The sequence below is a fragment of the Leptonychotes weddellii genome, chromosome 7 (assembly GCF_054177405.1).
Source record: "Leptonychotes weddellii isolate Sample4059 chromosome 7, ASM5417740v2, whole genome shotgun sequence".
NCBI lineage: Eukaryota > Metazoa > Chordata > Mammalia > Carnivora > Phocidae > Leptonychotes > Leptonychotes weddellii.
Window position 1 is genome coordinate 11,408,544 of NC_138375.1, and position 20,622 is coordinate 11,429,165.

At 42.0% G+C, this 20,622-nt stretch overlaps 1 protein-coding gene across 2 annotated transcripts in view; it reads left to right on the plus strand.

Annotated features, from left to right (window-relative positions):
- FBXL7 (F-box and leucine rich repeat protein 7) overlaps positions 1 to 20,622 on the plus strand; it is a 373,318-nt gene that overhangs the window by 80,630 nt on the left and 272,066 nt on the right. For both annotated transcript variants that reach the window (XM_081825921.1, XM_006733172.3), the window contains exon 2: positions 15,175 to 15,264. In XM_081825921.1, coding sequence (XP_081682047.1) covers positions 15,175 to 15,264 — 90 coding nt within the window. The remainder of the gene's footprint in view (positions 1 to 15,174; positions 15,265 to 20,622) is intronic.

The window sequence follows — 20,622 nt, forward strand, 5'->3', positions numbered from 1 at the left end:
CATAGCCCCTGTTCAATTTCCACTTGGCAATAAACTACTTTAAGTAGTTTTTCATGAACTTAAAGTGATATAAGTGGCATTTCCTTTCACTGATCAATATCCAGACTCATTGTCTGTCTCATACTGATCTATATGATTTTTTAAAAATTTTTCTGTACTTAAGATGGTTTGTATTTTAAAAACTTGTTAGTTTTGAAATTTGGATGAATCTAAAAGGGAAAGGCTATATTTACATAAGTATTACCTCGTTCATTCAACAAATATTTATTGAATATCTCCAAGCACCTAGCAGTGTGGATAGCAGTGATCTCAACAGACGGAGACCTTCCAAGGGGATCCTTGGGGTGAGTTCTGAGTGAAGGGCAGTCAGCTGGCTGTTCAACATACAGAGCCTCATGGGCCGTAGTAGAGAGTTTGGGCTTAAGCCAGAACCCAAGAGGAAACTGTTAGGGAGTTTTAAACTGGGCTGGTGACATGATCAGATGATGCAAGTACCAGCATCTACGTTGGTGACACCTTGAAAAGATGGGGAAGATGGAATAGTGAAGGCAGGAGGGAAAACAGAGCCAAAATATTTAATTCTATCTCTTTGTTGTTGTTGTTAAATATTTTATTTATTTATTTGACAGAGAAAGGGCTCCGCAGGGGGAGCAGCAGAGGGAGAGGGAGAGGGAGAAGCAGGCTTCCCGCGGAGCAGGAAGCCCAACACGGGACTCCATCCCAGGACCCCAGGAACATGACCTGAGCCAAAGGCAGACGCTTAATGACTGAGCCACCCAGGCGCCCCTAAATCTATCTCTTTTTTATAAAAGATATATAAATCTTGAGGCAGGCAAGATTATTCTGCCTGTCCCAAATCATGCATCTGAAAACATTTCCCTAGATAGTATCACATTGAGAAAAAAATACCATCACAAATGCCTGAAATTCTTACTTTTTATTTAAATGAGTTAAAGCCCTGTAAATTGCATTCCAACAAAGTCTTTATGAACATACTCATAGCATAAACATACTCTAGAGTTCCTATCTGGGTTCCACAAAATGTATTTATCAAATGCAGTTTGCTTTTTAAGATGAGTATAAGTCTTACAAGGAGGTGAATGAATGCTTAGAATAGAGGAAGACATTAATGCCTAGCTTGAAACTTTAAATCCCTGAACCTTATTCTTCCTTCAGACTAGATGGGATGGTCAGAATGCCCGGTCACCTTCATGGATGAATCAAAGACTTTGTGCGAGAAGAGTTTGGGAAAAGAATTCTAGGAAATTTTACAGCTATCAGCCAAGTATTGGTACATCAAGAAAGAGAATGAAGAAAGGAGCAATAGATATTTGTGAAGTATATCTATTTTGGCCAAAAGGCAAAGCTATTATATTTTTAAAAGAAAGGAGGGATTAGCTCCTAAGTTGCTGTGTTCAAGAACTATTTCAGTTTCAGGCAAGATTTATTTTGTTTATCTCATTTTATAGAAGCCAGACCTTTCCCTTCACTGGCCCCGACAAGCCTCAAGTTAGGTTATGACCGCAATTTATATGATAAAAGGGCTGTAAATGCAAAATTTAGGGAGAGTGATTTTTTGTTGTTGTTGTTTTGTTAATGCATAAAACTTTGAAAAATACAGCATAGATTATAGGTGGAGGCCGAATTAAGGTTTTCAAAAGAAAAAGACCTACCAAATCATCTGTTCATTGCCCGGAGCAAATTAAACTATTTCCCTGGTCTGGAAACCTTATCAGATTTATCATGTGGCTATATATACTGCTTCTTATTTTACTTGGTTCTGCTTGTTTAAAATATTACAATTCATCATTGTTAAAATTACTACTTCACACTTATTTAGCCTTTCATAGAGTCAGTCTTTAAAGTAAGAAAGTGCTGCTTTCACATGGAAAAAATATCTTACCTTTAGGATGAATTTTTTTTCTTGCTTTGCAAGTTGTAGCTTTAAGCCTAAAACTTCTGCAGTTCCACTGTTCGCCACTAGGTGCAGCAGACAGACCTCTTCCTTTGTCCCTCATAGATTCACGTAACAGAATTCCAGTAGTAGGGCAGGCGTCAGAACTGTTTTATATTGGTAATATCTTAGTGATGTCCTTACCTGATTTATTTCCATCTTTCTGTTTTGCTTTGTGCATCTTTACGCCCAGGGGGACGCTCCTTTTTAATACAATCTGGCTGCTAACAACTACTAGGATTATATCCAGAGAGGGAGAGAGAGCATCTTGGTCCCTACTGTTGAACAGCTTTGGCCATTAAACTGCCCCTCACTGTCTGCCCAGCCAATCACTGTGCAGTGAGGGCTGGTTCGTGATGATAGACTCAGGACAGGTAGAGCTCTGTGCTGGAGCTAGAATGAAGTTTCTCCCACCCAACCATGAGACAGCTACACCAAGTCACGGGGATGGAATGGACTCAGGGGTGGGTGATCACTGCATTCAGTCTACTGCTTTAGCCTCTCCTTCTTTTGAGTCAGGACTTAGAAGGAGTCTGGCCCTCTGTGAGATACTCTGTTGTTGCCATTCATACTTTCTCAGAGATGCGTACTGGCAAGGATACTGCTCCTATGAGATAGAATTGTCGTTTCCCACCATGGACCTAGGGAAAACTTCTCCCAACTCAAGGGAAATGGAGGAGGTGTGGGAGCTCGATGCGAGGAATTATATATATGTATATATATATATATATATGTATTACATGTATATGTACACGTCCCCACTGGGCAGATAAGGAGGGGCAGTTCAATGGCCAAAGCCGTTCAACAGTAGGGACACATTACATGTGTATGTATACATGTATATATTACATATATGTATCACATATAATACATGTATAATATATATATACACACACATATATAATTACATATAATTTCAATTCAGTAGAGGAAAGAGGAAGTTGGCTAACAACTCTGTCTCTGTCATTCCACTTTTAACTAATTTTTAGGTCTTTTGAATGTCAGGTTATGCACTTTGTAGTCTTGCTATGAAGTTGGTTACTTTTTGAGTCTGGGGGATGTAGAGAATGTGGCAGTTGAAAACTTGACTATGACCTCCTCCAGTTTCCCTCTCCCCTAGTAAGAGGTGTCGGGGTGTTTGCTGAGAAGTCCTGAGTAGCTCCTCAGGGCCTCCTGGCTAGTCAAGGAGTGAATGTGGATCTTGAGCTGAGAATTCCAGTTTCTTCATTTCAGTGCTTTCTCAACAGTATCAGGCACCTATGTCTTCTGGGGTAGGGACACTTTTTTGTTATAATCCTCTTTACCAAGGAGCGATGCTTGGATCTTTTTTGGTTCCCTTATATAGAATCTTTTAAAAATATTTTATTTATTTATTTGAGAGAGAGAGAGTGCTTGTGTGTGCACACCTGTGCATGAGCAGGGGGGAGGGGGAAATAGACTCCCTGCTAAGCAAGGAGCCTGACATGGGGCTCGATCCCAGGACCCTGAGATCATAACTTGAGCTAAAGACAGACGCTTAACCGACTGAGCCACCCAGGCAGCTCCCCCCGCCCCACACAGAATTTTGAAAATAGAATTTTGCCCAAGGTGGAATGGGGAACATAATAAGGTCCTAAGATTGTCTTATATTAAATAAGATTAAGTTCTGAAATATATAGCCTTTTCCCCCTTTCACTGTTGGTTGATTTACTGCTTATGTGCGAAAGGAGGAGAATCAATGCCTTCTAAGAATTTATTATTCAGAATTTCCACTAATTTACCTTGATCATCAGTGATAATTAAGGGAAATACATACAAATGTGCTTTGTATAAAAATTCTGAAATCAGAGTGGCCATAGGGTATAAAGTCGGTGACTGGTTTTTGATGGGTTGAACCACAGAAAACCACAAAGACTCAAAGGCTGTTGCTGACTGTCCTTTCCCTAGACTCTCTGTTAAAAGGTGGAGTTGGCGTTTTCTTTCCTCTTTCCCTGCCTTTAAGATCCTGCAGCAAAGTAGCTTCTACCACCAAGATGGCTTGATCATGGAATTGTGTCTAAGATGGGGTCTGGCACATGGCATGTTGACTGAATGAGTGAGTGAATGAGGGGTCAGAAGAGGCAAGTATGAATTTATTGGCACCAGAGGCTCTTGATGCCAGGAAATGAACACATAGCTGTGAAGCCCTTCCCAGACCTTGTTGAAACAGCAATGAACTTCAAAAAGAACTCTCGTCTTTCCTTGTGCATCACATTAAACGAGGCAAAGTCTTCTCATGGTCTTTGGACCGCAGCAGCCCTTCAGAACATTGGAGGAAAATCGCTGGTACAAATTACAGGGAGGTTGCCGCTGGTGTAAAAAGGTCTTTTGAGTGACTTAGAGTACAGTGGAAATTCTTGTGCAGGTGCACATACCCTTTCGCCGGTCCATGGTGTGATCCTCTCATTACTTGGCTCAGAAACCCAGCTGGGAGGCACCATCTGTCGGCAGCACCAGCATCTGTCTCCATGACTTCTGTGTTAACTCTTGGGCAGTTGCCTGAAGGCCTGTAGGTAGCTGTGAGGCTGGGGAACGAGGGAGGGGCAGCCTCTGCCTGGTGCCTTTCAACCTACAACCACCGGTGATGGAGAGCTAAGTGCTTGCCTTTTCACAAGCTGGGAGACTCTGTCAGGACTTGGTGCGTTCCACGAGGCATTCAATCTTACTTGCTAATCTTTTCCACCCACGGTAATGTTGCCATGCAATCAGACTGGAGTAAATGCTTGTATGATAGACTCAGGGTGGGGTTTTCTGCTTTCTGTTTAATTCTGCAGAAAATGGTGTTGGGGTATCTACTGGGTTGGAAAGTGTCCCCCCACTCCCCCCTAACACTACTTTATATCCTTGCTGGAGCATCAGAATGTGACCTTAGTTGGAAATAGGGTCATTGCAGATGTCATTAGTTAACCTGAGGGCACACTGGAGTAGGGTGGGCCCTTAATCCATTATAGCTGGTTTCTTTATGAGAAGGGACGCAGAGACACATGGAGCGAAGACGGCCACATGATGACCAGAGAACTCCTGTTCTGTTGCCACAAACTAAGGAATGACATGGGTTGCTGGCAACCACCAGAAGTTGGGAGAGAGGCATGGGATGGAGTCTCCCTCTCGGAGAATTGATTGAACCCCTGGATTTTAGACCTCTAGCTTCCAAGACTGTGAGACAGTACGTTTCTGTTATTTTAAGCCACCTAGTTAGTGGTAATTTGTGAAGGCCTGCCTGGGAACCTAGTACAGAGTACCGTATATTATGTTGTCACCGGGAATCTGTATGAATTTTCTAAGTTCTGTTTTGCATGCTTAACACCTAGCCATTGTGTAAAGACTGTCTTTTGGGTTAACATAGATTTGAGTGGTGTCTGTAAGGAAAGGATGGTGCTTATTAGGAAACATTCCAGGGCCAGGTTATTCCATTAGAAATCAATTTCCAGGGGCACTTGGATGGCTCAGTCGGTTAAGTGTTCAACTCTTGATCTCAGCTCTGGTCTTGATCTCAGAGTTTGGAGTTCAAGCCCTGCATTGGACTCCATGCTGGGTGTGGAGTCCACTTCAAAAAAAAAAAAGAAAGAATTTCCAGTTTATTCACTCAGTCAGGACCTCCCTCTTGTGCCAACTTATTCAACACATATGGACTGAGTGTGTACAGTATGCCAAGCACAGTGCTTGCTTTGGGGGGGGGGTCACAGCAGTGAAGAAAACGGGTATGGAGAACCTACCCTCATGGAGTTAAGGATCCAGTGGAGAAGACAGACATGATGGATTTCAATCAATCTACATATCTTTAATGTCATTATATGTAAAAAAAAAAAAGCAGTCACACTAAACAGCAATGAAACTTTGTGAATCAGATAGTATTTGGGGATGCCACTCACTGATCTGACTTAGAAACTTAACCACACTGCATTTATGTTCAGTTCTATTCATGTGTCTGTGGTTTATCTCCCCAACCCAATATGACTTGTCTTGCTTTTTCTAAAGCTAATCATCATCCTCTGCATGCATTAGGTTTCACATATTATTTGTTGAATTAAACTGAGTTATTGATTGAGGATGTTGATCGGGAAGATGATTAATAAGAGCTAGCATGTATTAAGTATCTTTTATATGTATATGCCATTCTAAGCAATTACCTTACATCATTTTATTCTCTCGGCTGTTCTGTGAGTGTGGACTCAGCAGTGCCCCATTTTAAGATGGAGTAACTGCTACTCAAAAGTAAGGAAATGGCCTGAGGCTTCACCACGTACTTAGTGGTGGAGACAAAGTTCAGGTCTAAAGCAGCCCGCCCACTTGTGGCCATCTGCCACCTTCCAAGGATTTGTCAAAGTCATGTCCCTTTCTTTTTCTTTATCACAGCATACAGGAGGCTTGCAGAAGAGATGGGTTTTAATTGAGATTTGTGTCTAAGGAGGCCTTCTGTCTTCCCCCTAGACAAAGAATGACACGAGGGTGTGCTGACTGCTGATCAACTTAAATTATTTCTGTTTGAGTCTTTCTCTGTTTACCCTTTGGCTTCGAAGCTAACACTATTTAAATGATTGGCTGTCCTTCAGGGTCGTGTGTGGTTAAGCCCTGGGCTTGCATTTCACACATCACGGTTTTGCTGCTGTGGTTTGGGAGTGGGACACCCCCTCCTGCCTGTCTTACATGAGGCAGGAGCTCTTGCCTTTCGTAAGAGAGAGCGTGCACAGTCCCCATTTGGGGAGAAGGAGGAAGCCCCCGAGTGTGCAGTCAGAGCTTCGCAGCCTTCCGAGAGCAGAGCTGGTGCCCAGGTGTGTGTTTGGATCCTGAAGCCTGATGTCTGCTCGGCCAGCGTCGGTGCCGGGTGCTGGTTTTCGGTTCTAGATCTGCTGCTCCCAGCAGTAGTGGCCATCCAGCCCTGCCTGGAGGTAATTCAACACTCCTGCCATCCTTGCTTGACATTCCGTTCCTGGGGGCTGTGGCAGGGCTGCAGATGGCTCTCGAGGAGCTGCTGACTCAGCGGTGGGGTTGTCCCGTTTTTCTCTCCTGGAAGGACTCTGTGTACTTTGTTCGCCGGCTCCAGCCACAGCACTCAGGATCTGATTTCGGTTGGAAACAACATGCACCAGAAGTCTGAAAGTTAAAAACCACAAGCAATCAAAGCCAGCACCCTGTCATTGCATCATTACCCACCCTAGCCAAAAGAAGAGTCAACAGACAAAAGCCCCTCAACAGAGAAACGAATAAACAGAACAGGGTATATATACACGATGAAGTATTATTCAGCCGTAAAAAGGAATGAAGTACTGATACATGCTAAAGCCTGAAGGAGCCTTGAAGAAGTGAAACAATGGGGTGACTGGGTGGTGGCTCAGTGGGTTAAGTGTCTGCCTTCAGCTCAGGTCATGATCTCTGGGTCCTGGGATTGAGCCCCATGTCACGCTCCCTGCTCAGCGGAGAGTCTGCTTCCCTCTCTCTCTCCCTCTGCCCCTCCCCACTGCTTGTTCTCTCTCTCGCTCTCTCAAATAAATAAATAAATAAATAAATAAATAAATAAATAAATAAAATCTTGAAAAAAAAGAAAGAGTGAAATAAGTCAGACACAAAAGGACAAATATTGGATTATTCCACTTAGGTGCTGTATCCAGGATAGGCTAATTCACAGGGACAGAAAGCAGATCAGAGGTTACCAGCAGCTGGGGGAGGGAGGAATGGGGAGTTACTGATTAATGGATACAGGATTTCTGTGTCAGGTAATGAAAAATCTGGGGAATAGGAATGATGGTTGCACAACACTATGAATGTAAATAATGCCACTACATTGTACACTTAAAAATAGTCACATTTTATGGCAAATTTTATGTTATACATATTTTTAATGGAATTTAAAAATGCCACCGCTCTGAACCAAGTGTTTGAGTGGTGACAGCATCTCTCAGCAATGAGGCAAATGCTGAAAAGTGTCCTTGGCTTTTCTTTTCTTTCTTTTTTTTTTTAAGAATTTTTATTTATTTATTTGAGAAAGAGAGAGCACTAGGCAGAGAGAGAGAGCAAGCATGATAGGGGGGCAGAGGGAGAAGGAGAAGCAGGTTCCCCGCTGAGCAGGGAGCCTGGCATAGGGCTCCATCCCAGGACCTGAGCCAAAGGCAGATGCTTAACCGACTGAGCCACTTGGGCACCCATGGCCTTGGCTTTTCTTAGGCTTAATATAAACCTATAAGAATGGCAGCTTCTTAGTGGAAGGGGCCAGCACACCGCAGCCTGGGCATGAAGCAGGTGCTCACTTAACTATCTTGTTTTCCAGCTCTGCCCTGGACTGCCGGTGCATTGCAGATGTATCCTGCTCAGTGGCCCTGAGATCACTTGCTAGGTGCTTTGGGAAATTGGCATGAGGAAAATACCAGTTAGGGCATTACCTGGCTTGAAATAAAAAGAACATCAGGGCTGAGGTGTCCTCTTCTGTTTCCATTCCTTTCTTCCTCTCATCCTCTTCATCTCCTGTTCCGGTCTTCTCTGGAGGAGATGCAAACACAAAGGGCACCATCTATTGATTTTTGCTCACAGTAAAGTAAAGCAGAGAGTTTAGGATTTGATTCCTCGTTTCCCTCTACTTCAAGGTTTCTTACTCTGGAGAGCTAATATGCTTTCACGATATCAGTTTCTTTTCAAAACCCAATATGCACCTGGGCTGGGGATTAAGCCAGATCATTCTTTGAGATAACTAGTATTATTATTCTTTACAAATAGACACTTGAACTGTGGATCAAAGAAGGTAAGAAATTATCTCAAGATAACAATCAGGAAAATAACAGTGAATTCAACACACAAATATGACCCACCACTCCCGTGATCTAATTCTAAGATACTGAAAAAAATTCTCTTTCATTTGGTGTAGACATTTAGTATTGAACCAGGCTGTCATGGTGTGCCAACAGCAGCTTGAAAACAAGGTACTGGAGAGAAACAGGAAATGTAATGGGCTGAGGCCCCTACGTCGGCCCACGTGCTTGTTTGTGGATTTCATATCAGAAGTTTGTGGCTGAAACCCACAGGAATGAATTCAGTGCAATATAATCTGGAAGTTATATAAGAAATCAATTTTGCGAGTAATTTCTTGGACTCTTAAGAATGTTGAAGATTATAGGACCCATTCATTCATTTTTGTGTCATATATAGATTGATCTTTTCTATTCTACCCTTTACCTTCCTCATGTTATCAATAAATCACAATGGAATGTCTGACTGTCTTGTTTCAAATACCTGCATTTACAAAATCAGCCTGGGCACTGGGAAGGAGAAGAGAGAAGAAACTTAGTTTTGCAGTTTTACATATGGGAATTGTAAAATGAAGAGACAAGCGGCTCCTGGATGGCTCAGTTGGTTAAGCATCCAACTCTTGGCTGTGGCTCAGGTCATGATCTCAGGGTCGTGAGATTGATGTCAAGCTCCACGGTTAGTGGGGACTCTGCTTGAGATTCTCTCTCCTTCCCCCTCTGCCCCTCCCCCCTGCCTTCTCTCTCCCTCTCTCTCTCTCTCAAATAAATAAATAAAATATTTAAAAAATAAAATAGACTTAAAATCACTCTCTACAATAGAATCCCCATTGAATGAACATTGTCTTTCTCTTCAAACACTGGGGAAACGTGGCACATTCTAACAGAAGGAATGCATGGCTAGAAACTTCCTTCTGCTAACGTCCCTGGATTAACCGTGTGCCCCAAATGATCTGGATGATCAGTCTGCTGATTAGTTTCTCCACACTATGATTGAGAATTATATGTATGTATGTTAATCTGTTACAAATAACATTGACCAACATCCGTGCATTAGTCTTCACTTGCTTTGGTGTGTATTTGTATTTGATACCTAGTTGTTTGTTCAACTGTCCTCATTTGAGCCTTTAGCCCAATTGGGAGGATATTAAATAAAGTGCAACTTTGTACTTTACCAAATCTAACAGACATAGTTCTGATATGCTCATAACCCCTAATGAGGGTTTTGGCCATTGGTCAGATAAACAAACTTTCATGTAGGTAAAGCAGTTAGATAGAGAGCAGAATTGTCAGCCTTGCTCATACCAGAGGGATTTTTGCTAGCTATATAAGGTATATGTAGTTTAATTTACATGTGTATATAATATTTATTTACTATTCTATGCCCATATAATAGTATAATAATAATTACTGTTTTAAATTTCATTTCTTGTTTCCTGATACAAATTAGACTGTGATAAATGGGTCAGTACTAAATAATCACAGGGTGGGCTCTTGATATGATTGAATGCTTTACCAGCTGGAGCCCATTTATTCCTCCTAGCAGTGTCCCCCAAACACTGAAGGGTGGGTCCAATTCCCCATTTATAGTAGAGGCAATGGGTAATGTTTTTTTATTTGTTTTTATCCCTACTTTATGGATAAAGACAATGAACTTTAGAGAATCTGAGAGATTTTCTCCTAGACACATTGCTTGGAACTGGTAGATAGGGAATTTAAATTCATGTGGTCTGATGCGCTATGATGGACAGACAGATTTATGTGTCAATTTGCCCAAGGTATAGACAATAGTTATTAAACCAAAGACTGTCTGAAATGTAGGACAATCTTTCTAAGACAATAGCTTGTCTTGTAAGAACATCGTTATACTTCTGATTTTTGTTTTTGACTATTAGGAGCCACATATCACCTCGTTCATTCCTTCTTGAGTTCCTCCTGTAAACTCCCCACCCTGAAATATACACCTTTTTCCTGAACTCACTGGGGAGATGGTTGTGCTTCCAGAAGCAAGGTAGAAACAAAGCATAGTAATAGCATCCAAAATATGAACCCCATTATTCTGAGATTTGTGGAGAATTTCCTAAGTGCTGTATCTGGATTATTTTATTGACTTTTAAAAACAGCCCTAGGAGGCAGGGATGGCTCATCCCCACCCCGTTTATAGCTGAAAAAAACTAAAGCATAGAGGGGTTTATTAATTTGCCCAACACTAGTAAATGGCAAATCCAGGTAGGAGCCCTGGCCTCCTGACCCTGGGCTATACTCACTCCAGTCCACATGAAAGCTGTCTACAAGCTGTGGAACCATATGTGATACAAGATTATATACAGGTGATTCTCACTATTTGTGGATTCCGTATTTGCAAATTTGTCTACTTGCTAAAATTTATTTGTGTCCCCCAAATCAGTACTCACCATGCTGTCATGGTCATTCACGAACATGAGCAGAGCGGCGAAAAATCTGAATCTCCCAGCGTGCACGTTCCCAGCTGGGGATGAACAAGGTGATATCGCCTCCTTGTTTCAGCTCTCATACTATACATAAGTGTCCTTTTTGCAGTCTATTTACCACCACATTTTTTATTTTTTATTTTTGTGAGTTTTATTGGTGGTTTCACTACCTAAGGTGACCTTCAAGCATCATGCTGAAGGGCTGTCTGGTGTTCCTAAGTGTGAGAAGGTTGTGAGGTGCCTCACATGTATTATTAGATAAAGTTCATTTAAGTTTGAATTATAGCACCGTTGGCCACAAGTTCAGTGCTGATCAATCAACAGTATATATTAATAAGATGTCTTTAAACAGAAACACACGTGAAACAAGGTTATGTGTTGATGGGTGGACAAAAAATGTTGTGAGCAGCAGTAGGCTGAAACCTAATCCTGCCTTTCCCCTAGAATCAGTGATCCAGTATTGTTAGTTCATTGTTTGTGGTGACTTTGTAGAACATAACTACCATGAATAACAAGAGTGGACTGTATTTCTCTATTATCTTGCTTTCCTTAAATAATTTGTTAAATTTCAGTGTTGTACTATCAAAGGCCCATGTTCTCAAAGGGACAAAAATTGGTTCTTAATGTGGGGGGGGTGAGAACTCCTTTTTTTTGTAAAAAGCAGAGATATACATGGAGCATGTAACAGATGTATAGTATATTGGCTATATACAATTTCATTTGGGGGATAGTTAGGAAAAAAGTCCCAAAAGTTTCCTTGGGGACGAGGGCAGTAATGAAAAAGTGATTGCAAAACATAGCCACAGGGCAGAGTGACTATGTGGTGAAACATTTAGAGTATTTACTAGACTACACGGCACAGCATGCGTAGTTGTTATTATAAATATCATTTGTTTTTTTATCTTCTTCCCTTTCTTCATAGACCAGCATTTCTTAAATTGGAGTTTGTGGTCCCCTGAGGGGTCTGCATTCTGTTTTCAGACCTGTCTGAGAATTTCCTCTGAAATTTATTTTACTTTGTGCTTTCGTTTTGATGACAATCATAAAAACAATAAATCATTGTACACTGGTTCTCCTTTATAGACGAGTCCTGCCACAAGATTTCATTGTCCAAGTTTACACCTATCTTTTAAGGCAAAAATTCTACTTCAATGCTTATGGGCCAATAAGGAATAAAAGAGGAGCAGATTTAAAGATCATGAGTGAAACAGTCAGACTGAATGAAGGCCCAGTGATGTATCATCCTGTTCTGGGAGGAAGGACTCCTGAGTTTGAAGGGAGGAAAATGGTGGGCAGGCTGAACCCTCACTGGGGGGGTAGCAAGGGTATGGCCAAACCAAGAGAACATTGGCTTTAGCAGCAAGTACTATATTTACATTTTGAAAGGCAATTTAATCTCTCTGCAAAATAACATCATCTGCCACATTAACGCTGTTAATTCGAATTTTATGGCCTTTCTTGTTTTTGTGTTTACTTCATTACTTTGTTTTGGTCTTATTGTTGAATCAGTTAAAGCGTATGGAGTTTATTTTTAGCTTTCCGTTTGTGCATCACTAAATAACAGCATACTAAAGATAATTTAAGTCTCCATTAGTGGTGAACAGTAATGCTTTTTGCCATATTAAAGGGAGTGTTGGCATTACTCAGGTTTGAGGAGTACCGTAATGGACTCATAGCATCACAGACTATTTGAGCTGCTGGGAATCACTCAGTCCAACCATCTCTCCTGCCACATGTGGACACTGAGCCTCCTGGAGGAGGAAGAAGTGAGTGTCCAAGGTCAAAAACAAGGGAGCAGCAGACTGAGGTCAGAGACCACATTGACATACTTTTAACTACGTACCTGGTCCAATATGTCCACTCTCTGAAGGTGAACCATGGCAGGCCACAGAAATGGGCTAAATACAAACTAATGGAGAGTTACTGTGTCATCTTGGCTAACTCTCAGGGAGGAGGATGTGAAATGGGCGGGGACAACAGGAATAACAGACTTGTCTCAGAGCCAGAAGTCACCGTGAGCAATGGGCAGTGGTAAAGAGAGACAACAGCCTTTTGACGTCCCTGCTCAGATGGTATCACCCATGAACTCGTGTTGTTCTGTTACTCCCAACATTCACAATCAAATCCCTGAAGCTCTTAAAGTGAAGCTCATCTGTTCTTCTCTGCTCTGTGTTTCGACGTAGGCGCACTCCCTCCCCCAAACTGGGGTGTGTGCCTCTGCTCGGGGAGCACTACTGGGAATGTATTTCTCAGCCACATGTAAGAGTTCCGATCATACCTTGTGAAGCAAAAAGAGCTCATTTGTGATAGAATTGGATGGTCATTATATTAGTTTTCTCTTGCCGCATCACAAATGACCACAAACTTAGCTGCAGCTTAACGCAAGGTACATTTATTATCTCGCAGTTTCCTGGGATCAGAATTCTGGACTTGGATCAGCTGGGAGTTTTGTTCTGGGTCTCACAGAGTTGTGATCAAGACACTGGCCAGTGCCGTGCTCTCATCAGAGGCTTGGGTGGGTCCCCGTCCACGCTTACTTGGCTGCTGGCCGATTTCTTTTCCTTGCAGAACTCACAGCTGCTTGCTTCTTCAGAGCCAGTGGGCAGGGTCTCTTCTCTAGACGCTTGGAGAGAGCTTGCCTATTTAGGCCGGGCCCACCCAGGACAACCTCCCTTTTGATGAAAGTCAACTGATTAGGAAATTAATTGCATCTGCAAAACCCCCTCGCTCTTGCCATATTCTATTGCGTAGAGGCAAGTTACAGGTTCTACCCACGCTGGAGGGAACATTACCAAGGACATGGGCACCAGCTTAGCCTGCTCAAGTGGCTACAAAAAAAATACCATAGACTAGTGGCTTATAACAACAGGGATTTAATTCTTATAGTTCTGGAGGCTGAAGAGTCCAAGAGCAAGGCGTCTGGTGAGAGCCTGCTTCTTGGTTCACAGATGGCTGTCTTCTTCATATGTCTTCACATGGTGGAAGGGGCCAGGGAGCCCTCAGGGGTCTCTTCTGTTGGGGCACCAGTCCCGTTCGTGAAGGCTCCCCCCTTATGCTCTAATCCCCTACCAAAGGTTCCACCTCCTAATGCTATCCCACTGGGGATTAGGTGAATTGGGGGGTCGGGGGGAAGACATTCAATCTGTAGCAGGTACCATGGGAGTTATCTTAGAACTCTGCTCACCGCAGTCACTGATCCTTCTCTTACTAGGTGGCGAGTAGGGTTCCTATTTGCAGACATTTTGAGAATGTTTAGGAACATTAGTGTATATCTTCATATTAAAAGCTACTCTTCTATCAGCGGAAGTGAGATTATTTATGCCAGGGCATGACTGACGTTCTGTGCTGGAGAATTCTTTCTGGTGGGAGCTGTTCTGTGTGTTGTAAGATGTTTGGCAGCATCCCTGGCCTCTGCCTGCTAGGGTCTAGGAGTACGTCCTCCCCAGTTGTGACAACTAAAAATGGCACCAGACATTGCCAAGTGTCCCCCTGAGGGAGAAAGCACCCCCACCTGATACCTACCGTGTTAGACACGTAAGTACTTTTTGTTGGTTTTTAAAGAAGAACCTATTAAAACAGGGAACTTGGTTTCTAAGGTGATACCACTGCTTGGAGCCAGCAGGTCCTTACTATGCGGATAATGCCTCATTCTTACGTGTGCTTTTGTCCTGTACTGGGAAATGTATAGTTTAGAGTTGCAAATAAAAAATTAATACTGTAGATGAGTTTCCCACATGTCCTCTCTTACTCGCGCGTATGCCAAAATGAGATTATGTTATCATATGTTTTATAATCTTGTCTGAGCCTGTAGTCGAGCTATAGTGTAACAGGGCTCTAGTTCCACTCTTATGGGTCAGATATGTAATGCAAGAGGCAAGAAACCTAATAAACTCCCTTCTTGGTATTACGGCTCTTTTCTTGGAAACCAGTGATATGGCTTGTTACGGGACAGAGTGGAAGACATGGTCCAGTTCTGAAGTTACAAAACTCAAAAGCTGCTCATTCCTGTTTTCTCTAGGCAAAGGCAGCTCAAGCATCTCATCTGACGTGAGTTCAAGTACAGATCACACGCCGACCCAAGCCCAGAAGAATGTGGCTACCAGTGAAGGTAGGCATCTGGTCTTCATTATCTCTCTCCCTGTGTTCACAGTGCAGGCTATTTTTGGAAAACAAATAAAATGTGTGAGTCTCAGTTCTGTTCTACTGAGTGGGAGCATATGAGATTCTTAAAAATGAGAAGGCAGAGGGTTTCCCAAGTTGCTTTTTTGTTGCTGTGCTCTTGTCTTCTGATAAAGGGGTTTTGATAGGATTTAAGTGTCTCAATTCTAAGGCAAATGCTGTTATTTCGTGAAAATATAATAGGCTGACTTTTGGGGAGCCTTCATGATGTTATTTGTCTTGTTTTTCAGTGTGGAAAACACTATGATTGTAAAATTCCTGTGCTCTAATTGAAAGTTCCTGCAAAAACTTTCAAAATTGGAATTCAGGATTTTGACAATGGGAGGGTCACAATCAGGTGATCTGTAGAACTCGAATTAACCATTATGTGGGAGGAGGAAAAGAGGTTTGTTTGATTATTTAAAAGATACATAGAAAGTCTTGCCTCTCAGGACAAAGATCAGCTCCATTGATGTTCTTGATACAGAATTTCACCATATGTAGTAATACATGTTCGAATTAATTGCTCTGCCTAGTCCAGAAGCTTTTGTGTTACTACTTGTTTGCGTGTGGAAATCACTGTTTCTGTGGTAGTTATTTAGTGGAAAGCCGACTCAATGATGGAATCAGTTTTTATTTTAATGTTAAACACAATTGAGTTCTCTTCTGCAGAAGAGCTCCTTCTAAATTAATTGTCGAAGGCAGGTCCAGTGTAAGATGTCGATGCCGCTTACAATGGAAGACCCAGTGTGAGGTGACCTTGTGTAGAGCCTGCTTTCTTAAAGTGTGCAGGATGTGTGGAGGTACATTTCTATGCTCTGTCTTGAGGCTTGACTGAAGCTGCTTGCAATTTTGGGAAGCATACCCAAGAGCTGATGTTGGTCATCTCAGTGTTTGGTTGCTCTTGATCTGCGTGACCGTGTGTGCGTGAATGATGAGGGTTGGCCCCTGCTGTGTGTGTCTTCTCTTTAGCTTTGATTTGGTGTGTTTCAAACAGACTGATATATAAAGAGCTTTTATAATGGGATTATATTCCCTGGCATTTAATGCCTTAACGTTGTTTTATCACCATTGTAAGGCGAATAGATCAGGGTGTTCTCCTCAGTGTTGTGAAGCACCAGATAGAATTCCAATTTGAATTTTCTGGCTGTTGACTCAAATATGAGCACTAGGTCATTCTGGAAATTTAGTTAAGGTAACGTGCAAGTCAGGTAAATTGATTCTAGACTTTTGCTTTTGAGGCCTCTGTTCTTAGGAACCCAACTGGAAACCACTTCAACATAACTTATTTATTTACGGTTCTCTCTAATCAGAAATCTTTGTTTTGTAAGGTGATCACTTCTTTCTACCATGATTTTAGTCACTCTTGTTATAGTCATAGTTTGGCTAATTGGAATGACTGTGAAAATAGAAAGTTAAAAGTATGTGAAATAATCCCTCTGTGTTTCCCTCTCCAGATTTAATTTTTTAAAAAACAGAAAATTCAAAACTGTGTGGGCTCTGTTGTAAGGGTTGGGGGAGGGGACTGTGGGGCTTCATGCACTAAAAATGTCTTCTTTTTATGCTTCGAAAAAATAACTCCATAGGGATTTAAAATTTTCATCTTATTCTGCCTTTTCCTTGGGAAGATTCTTTTGATGCGGGGCTCAGCCAGTGTTTTATACATTTTTGTCACAGTGCATTTCCTACCATTCTGAGGGTAAATTCAGGAGGGAAAAATGGGAAAATATGATGTTCATATGAAACAGAAATTTTAACAACTGGGCTAAATTAATAGGGAATATTTTTTCCAACTCTTAAATGGAAGAATCCCATCTCTATGAAAGATGCTATCCATTTTTTTTGCATATCTGCAAGGTTGTGGGTTTTTTGTTTTTTTTTACTGTTTGTATGTATGAATCCACTTTGGTACTGTTTTTTAATCAATGGAACTAAAAAAATATTTTAAAATAAATTAGGTGTAGGTGTTACTTCCATAAGAATGTATTCAGGGATGTCTGCTGCAAAATGGTCTCGCTATCAGCCTGGTTTTTCAAGATGGAACACCAGCCAGTGCTCATTTCTCAATGCACAGGTGGCAGAGTCCTGGTCTGCCTCTCAGGATTAGGGTGTCATATTCTCTGACCTCCACGAAGTGGGTTTACCCAAGAGTAAACCCAATAGTTTGCTCCTACTACCAGAAAGCAACTACTAGCCACTGTGTGCCAAGAAACAGAAACTGGACACCAATTTCTTACACATGCTACAGAGGAGCCAATTAAAAAATGCTTCTCTGGTTCTCTTCCCACAGTTTCTAGAACTGCTTTTAACCTTGGTTGTTAAGAAAATGTTGGGCGAGTGGTGTAACTGGTTTTCCAGAAGTGATTTGACTACCGTTACTTTCTTCAGTTCTTTGATCCTCTTAAGAGGACTTTTCACCTCTGACTTTACCAATATCCTCTTCAAGAAACACAGGCAGGATCCTCAGGTTAAAGGTTTGAGTAATACTGATTTCTAAAAATGAGATATATCGTGAAGGACAATATTCAGTTTTCCTGCAGCCTTTGCAAACTGTGGCCATCCCTGTCATAGTTGGGTTGAAAGCCTTGGGGAGCAGAGTTGGACTTGTCCGTGGTGGGCTGGACAGGGAAGGTATTATATCAATTCCCGGGCCTGCGGGGCGTGTGTGTGTGTGCGTGCGCATGCGTGTACATGCACCTGCACATGAGCTTTCGCGTACAGCCTCCAGGTGACGGCCAATGGCAGAGTCGACGTCTCTCACTGGGAAGCATGTAAGTAACCTGTGCGTTGAAAGCTGGCGCCTGACCTGAGGACATGGGAGCTGAGGGGAGGGGAGGGCGCCCACATACCATGCGCCAACCTCGGGCTGGCAGTGGCAATGGGGACTAACTGTGACAGACACCAGGGATCTGACTAGGGAGATGATCATGTTCTAAAACTGGATCGTGGTAAAAGTTGCACGACACAGTACATTTGCCTAAAAGTCATTGAAGTAGACACAGGAAATGGGTATTGGAAGCTGCTGCTTCTGCATGACCTTCAGACCTGCATCTAAATCAGCACAAACTACTCTTCGAAAATGCTGCCTCCCCGCTCTGGGAAGACGTCTTGAACAGTGGTGAGAAGACCCCTTAGGAGCATGGGTCTTGGCCGTACAGAGAGCAGGGCTGCTGGCTGAAAGCTTTTCCTGGGATGCTCTGGCCTCGGGGCCAGCACTGCCCTGAAAGCATCATAAGGAGTCCCTGGACCAGTAGTGTTCACAGCCCTGCGCATGGTGTCTGGGCATTGTGGACTTCTCGTAGGTACATACTCTCCTGGAAAGTTCTGGAAGACATCAGAGATGATAGACCCACAAGTTTCTCAAAACCTGTTTTGTTTTTTTTTTTTAAAGCTTTTCCCGGAGAGTCTCTAACCTCAGCTTGGATTTTAAGTTTTTAGCAACCAAACATGATTGATGGTTAAGGCCTCAGTCACATTTATTCATTCTAGTAAGTGTAAGGACTCATTCCTTGCTGTCTACCTGTTGTTCCCACTCATCTACTTTGGGTCATAAGGCTGTTCCCCTAGGCACGGTGGGCACAGACGGTGATGCAATTCAGTTTTAATCCAACAGAGAATGGTATTTTTTACCGAAATGTAAGTGTTCCTTTCCAAAGTCTCATGCAAAATCTTGGTGCATCTTAATTTTGTGAGTCTAAAGCCACACCCCTTTTAAAGAATTGGCAGCCTCCAGAGCTTTCTCCTTGATAAATGGTATAAGCTTTCTTTAAAGCCCATTATATTTCTTGTGACAGTTTAAGTTTCTGATTTCCTGACACTGTAGGGGGTTTGGGTTCAAGTGCAGAAGGCTGGAAACATTCCATTTTCCCCAACAAAATCTGCATTCCAGCATCGTAAGCCACAGCTTAATTCTTTCCAGTTGTGTTGTTATTCTTTCTGTTACACTTTTTTTCCAGTCTTTCTCATCCACGGGGTGTTCTCCCTCGTATTGGAAGGAATGGCCTTTGACTTTCACCTATGAAAGTCATGTCCGGCCCATGGTTAGAATAGAGTACACAGCAGTCAGCCTGAAAAGACTGAAACAGCATCAGTTGGATTGGGTTGGATCATGAAGAAGCTTCCTAGAAATAAGCTCAGCTTGGGCTTCTTTCTCAGAACAGGGTCATGAGGATGTGGTTTTAATGGTGGCATCTCAACAACTCTGACTTCTCTTGAGCTGGGGGAAGGTAACACAGTTCATTCAAAGGCCAAATGTAATTGGCTGATGAAAAGTCAGCTTCATCCAGTTGCTCAAGTTCAGATATTGAACTCACTGACAGCACAATTTACAGGTGTGATGGCTTATACATGTTGTTATCAAGCCAGCCAAATATGGAATCACAGGATTTTTCGAGCTACAAAGACCCTGGCAATTTTCTGATCTAATACACTCGTTTTACAAAGAAATCCCTGTGGCACAAAGAAATAAAGAGATTTGCTCAATATTACACACCTAATAAATTGTTGAGCAGGAGTTTGACACAGTATTGTTTCAGTGAGAGATGGTACAAATCAGGAAAATCATAACCTTTAAAAAAGTTGTTGCCTTCTAAGTGTGAAGCTATTTAATTCTGTTTTGTCCGCCTGCTAGCGGCCTATTTTGAGCTGGTTGCAGGGAGGAGGTAGGCTGTTCAGAAGAGTTTGAGAAAGACTTGAGTTCAAGTAGAGCAGTACTTCCAATGGGAGGAGAGGATCTACTTCAAATGGCAAAAGAATCTCAACCCACTTACATAGGTTAGCTTCTCACCTGGAGATGGAAACATTACCTTTAAGTTAGCTCATGATTATAAAATAGGCTTTCAATAAATTCAATTAATATTGTTTTGTGAAACTGCCCATTTAATTAACTCCCTGAAGGAAATTAATTTTAAAATGTTTCATTTGAGCCATGAGTGAAATGAGTTGATACATAAAGAATTCTTTCCATGGTACCTAAAATCACCACTTTATTTATACAGTTGTGGGTTAAGATGTTTTCAGTGCCCCAATTAGACCAATTCTAAATGGAGTTATTTTGAAAATGCCCAGGAATCGGGCTTTGTTTTATTCTGTCTTCCTTATATTATCTTCTTTCTACTTCTTGAGTGTACTTCTCAAACAACATTCACATGTGTCACTCAAGAAGAGAAAGATGATGCTTTTAATTCAAGGTAGATTTCATTTCCCTAAACAAAAGCCTTTTTGACCATCCAACAAATTCAACACACGTTTTTGGGATACATATTATTTCATGCTGATCCTAGTCTCTCATGAGCATTATTGCATTCAA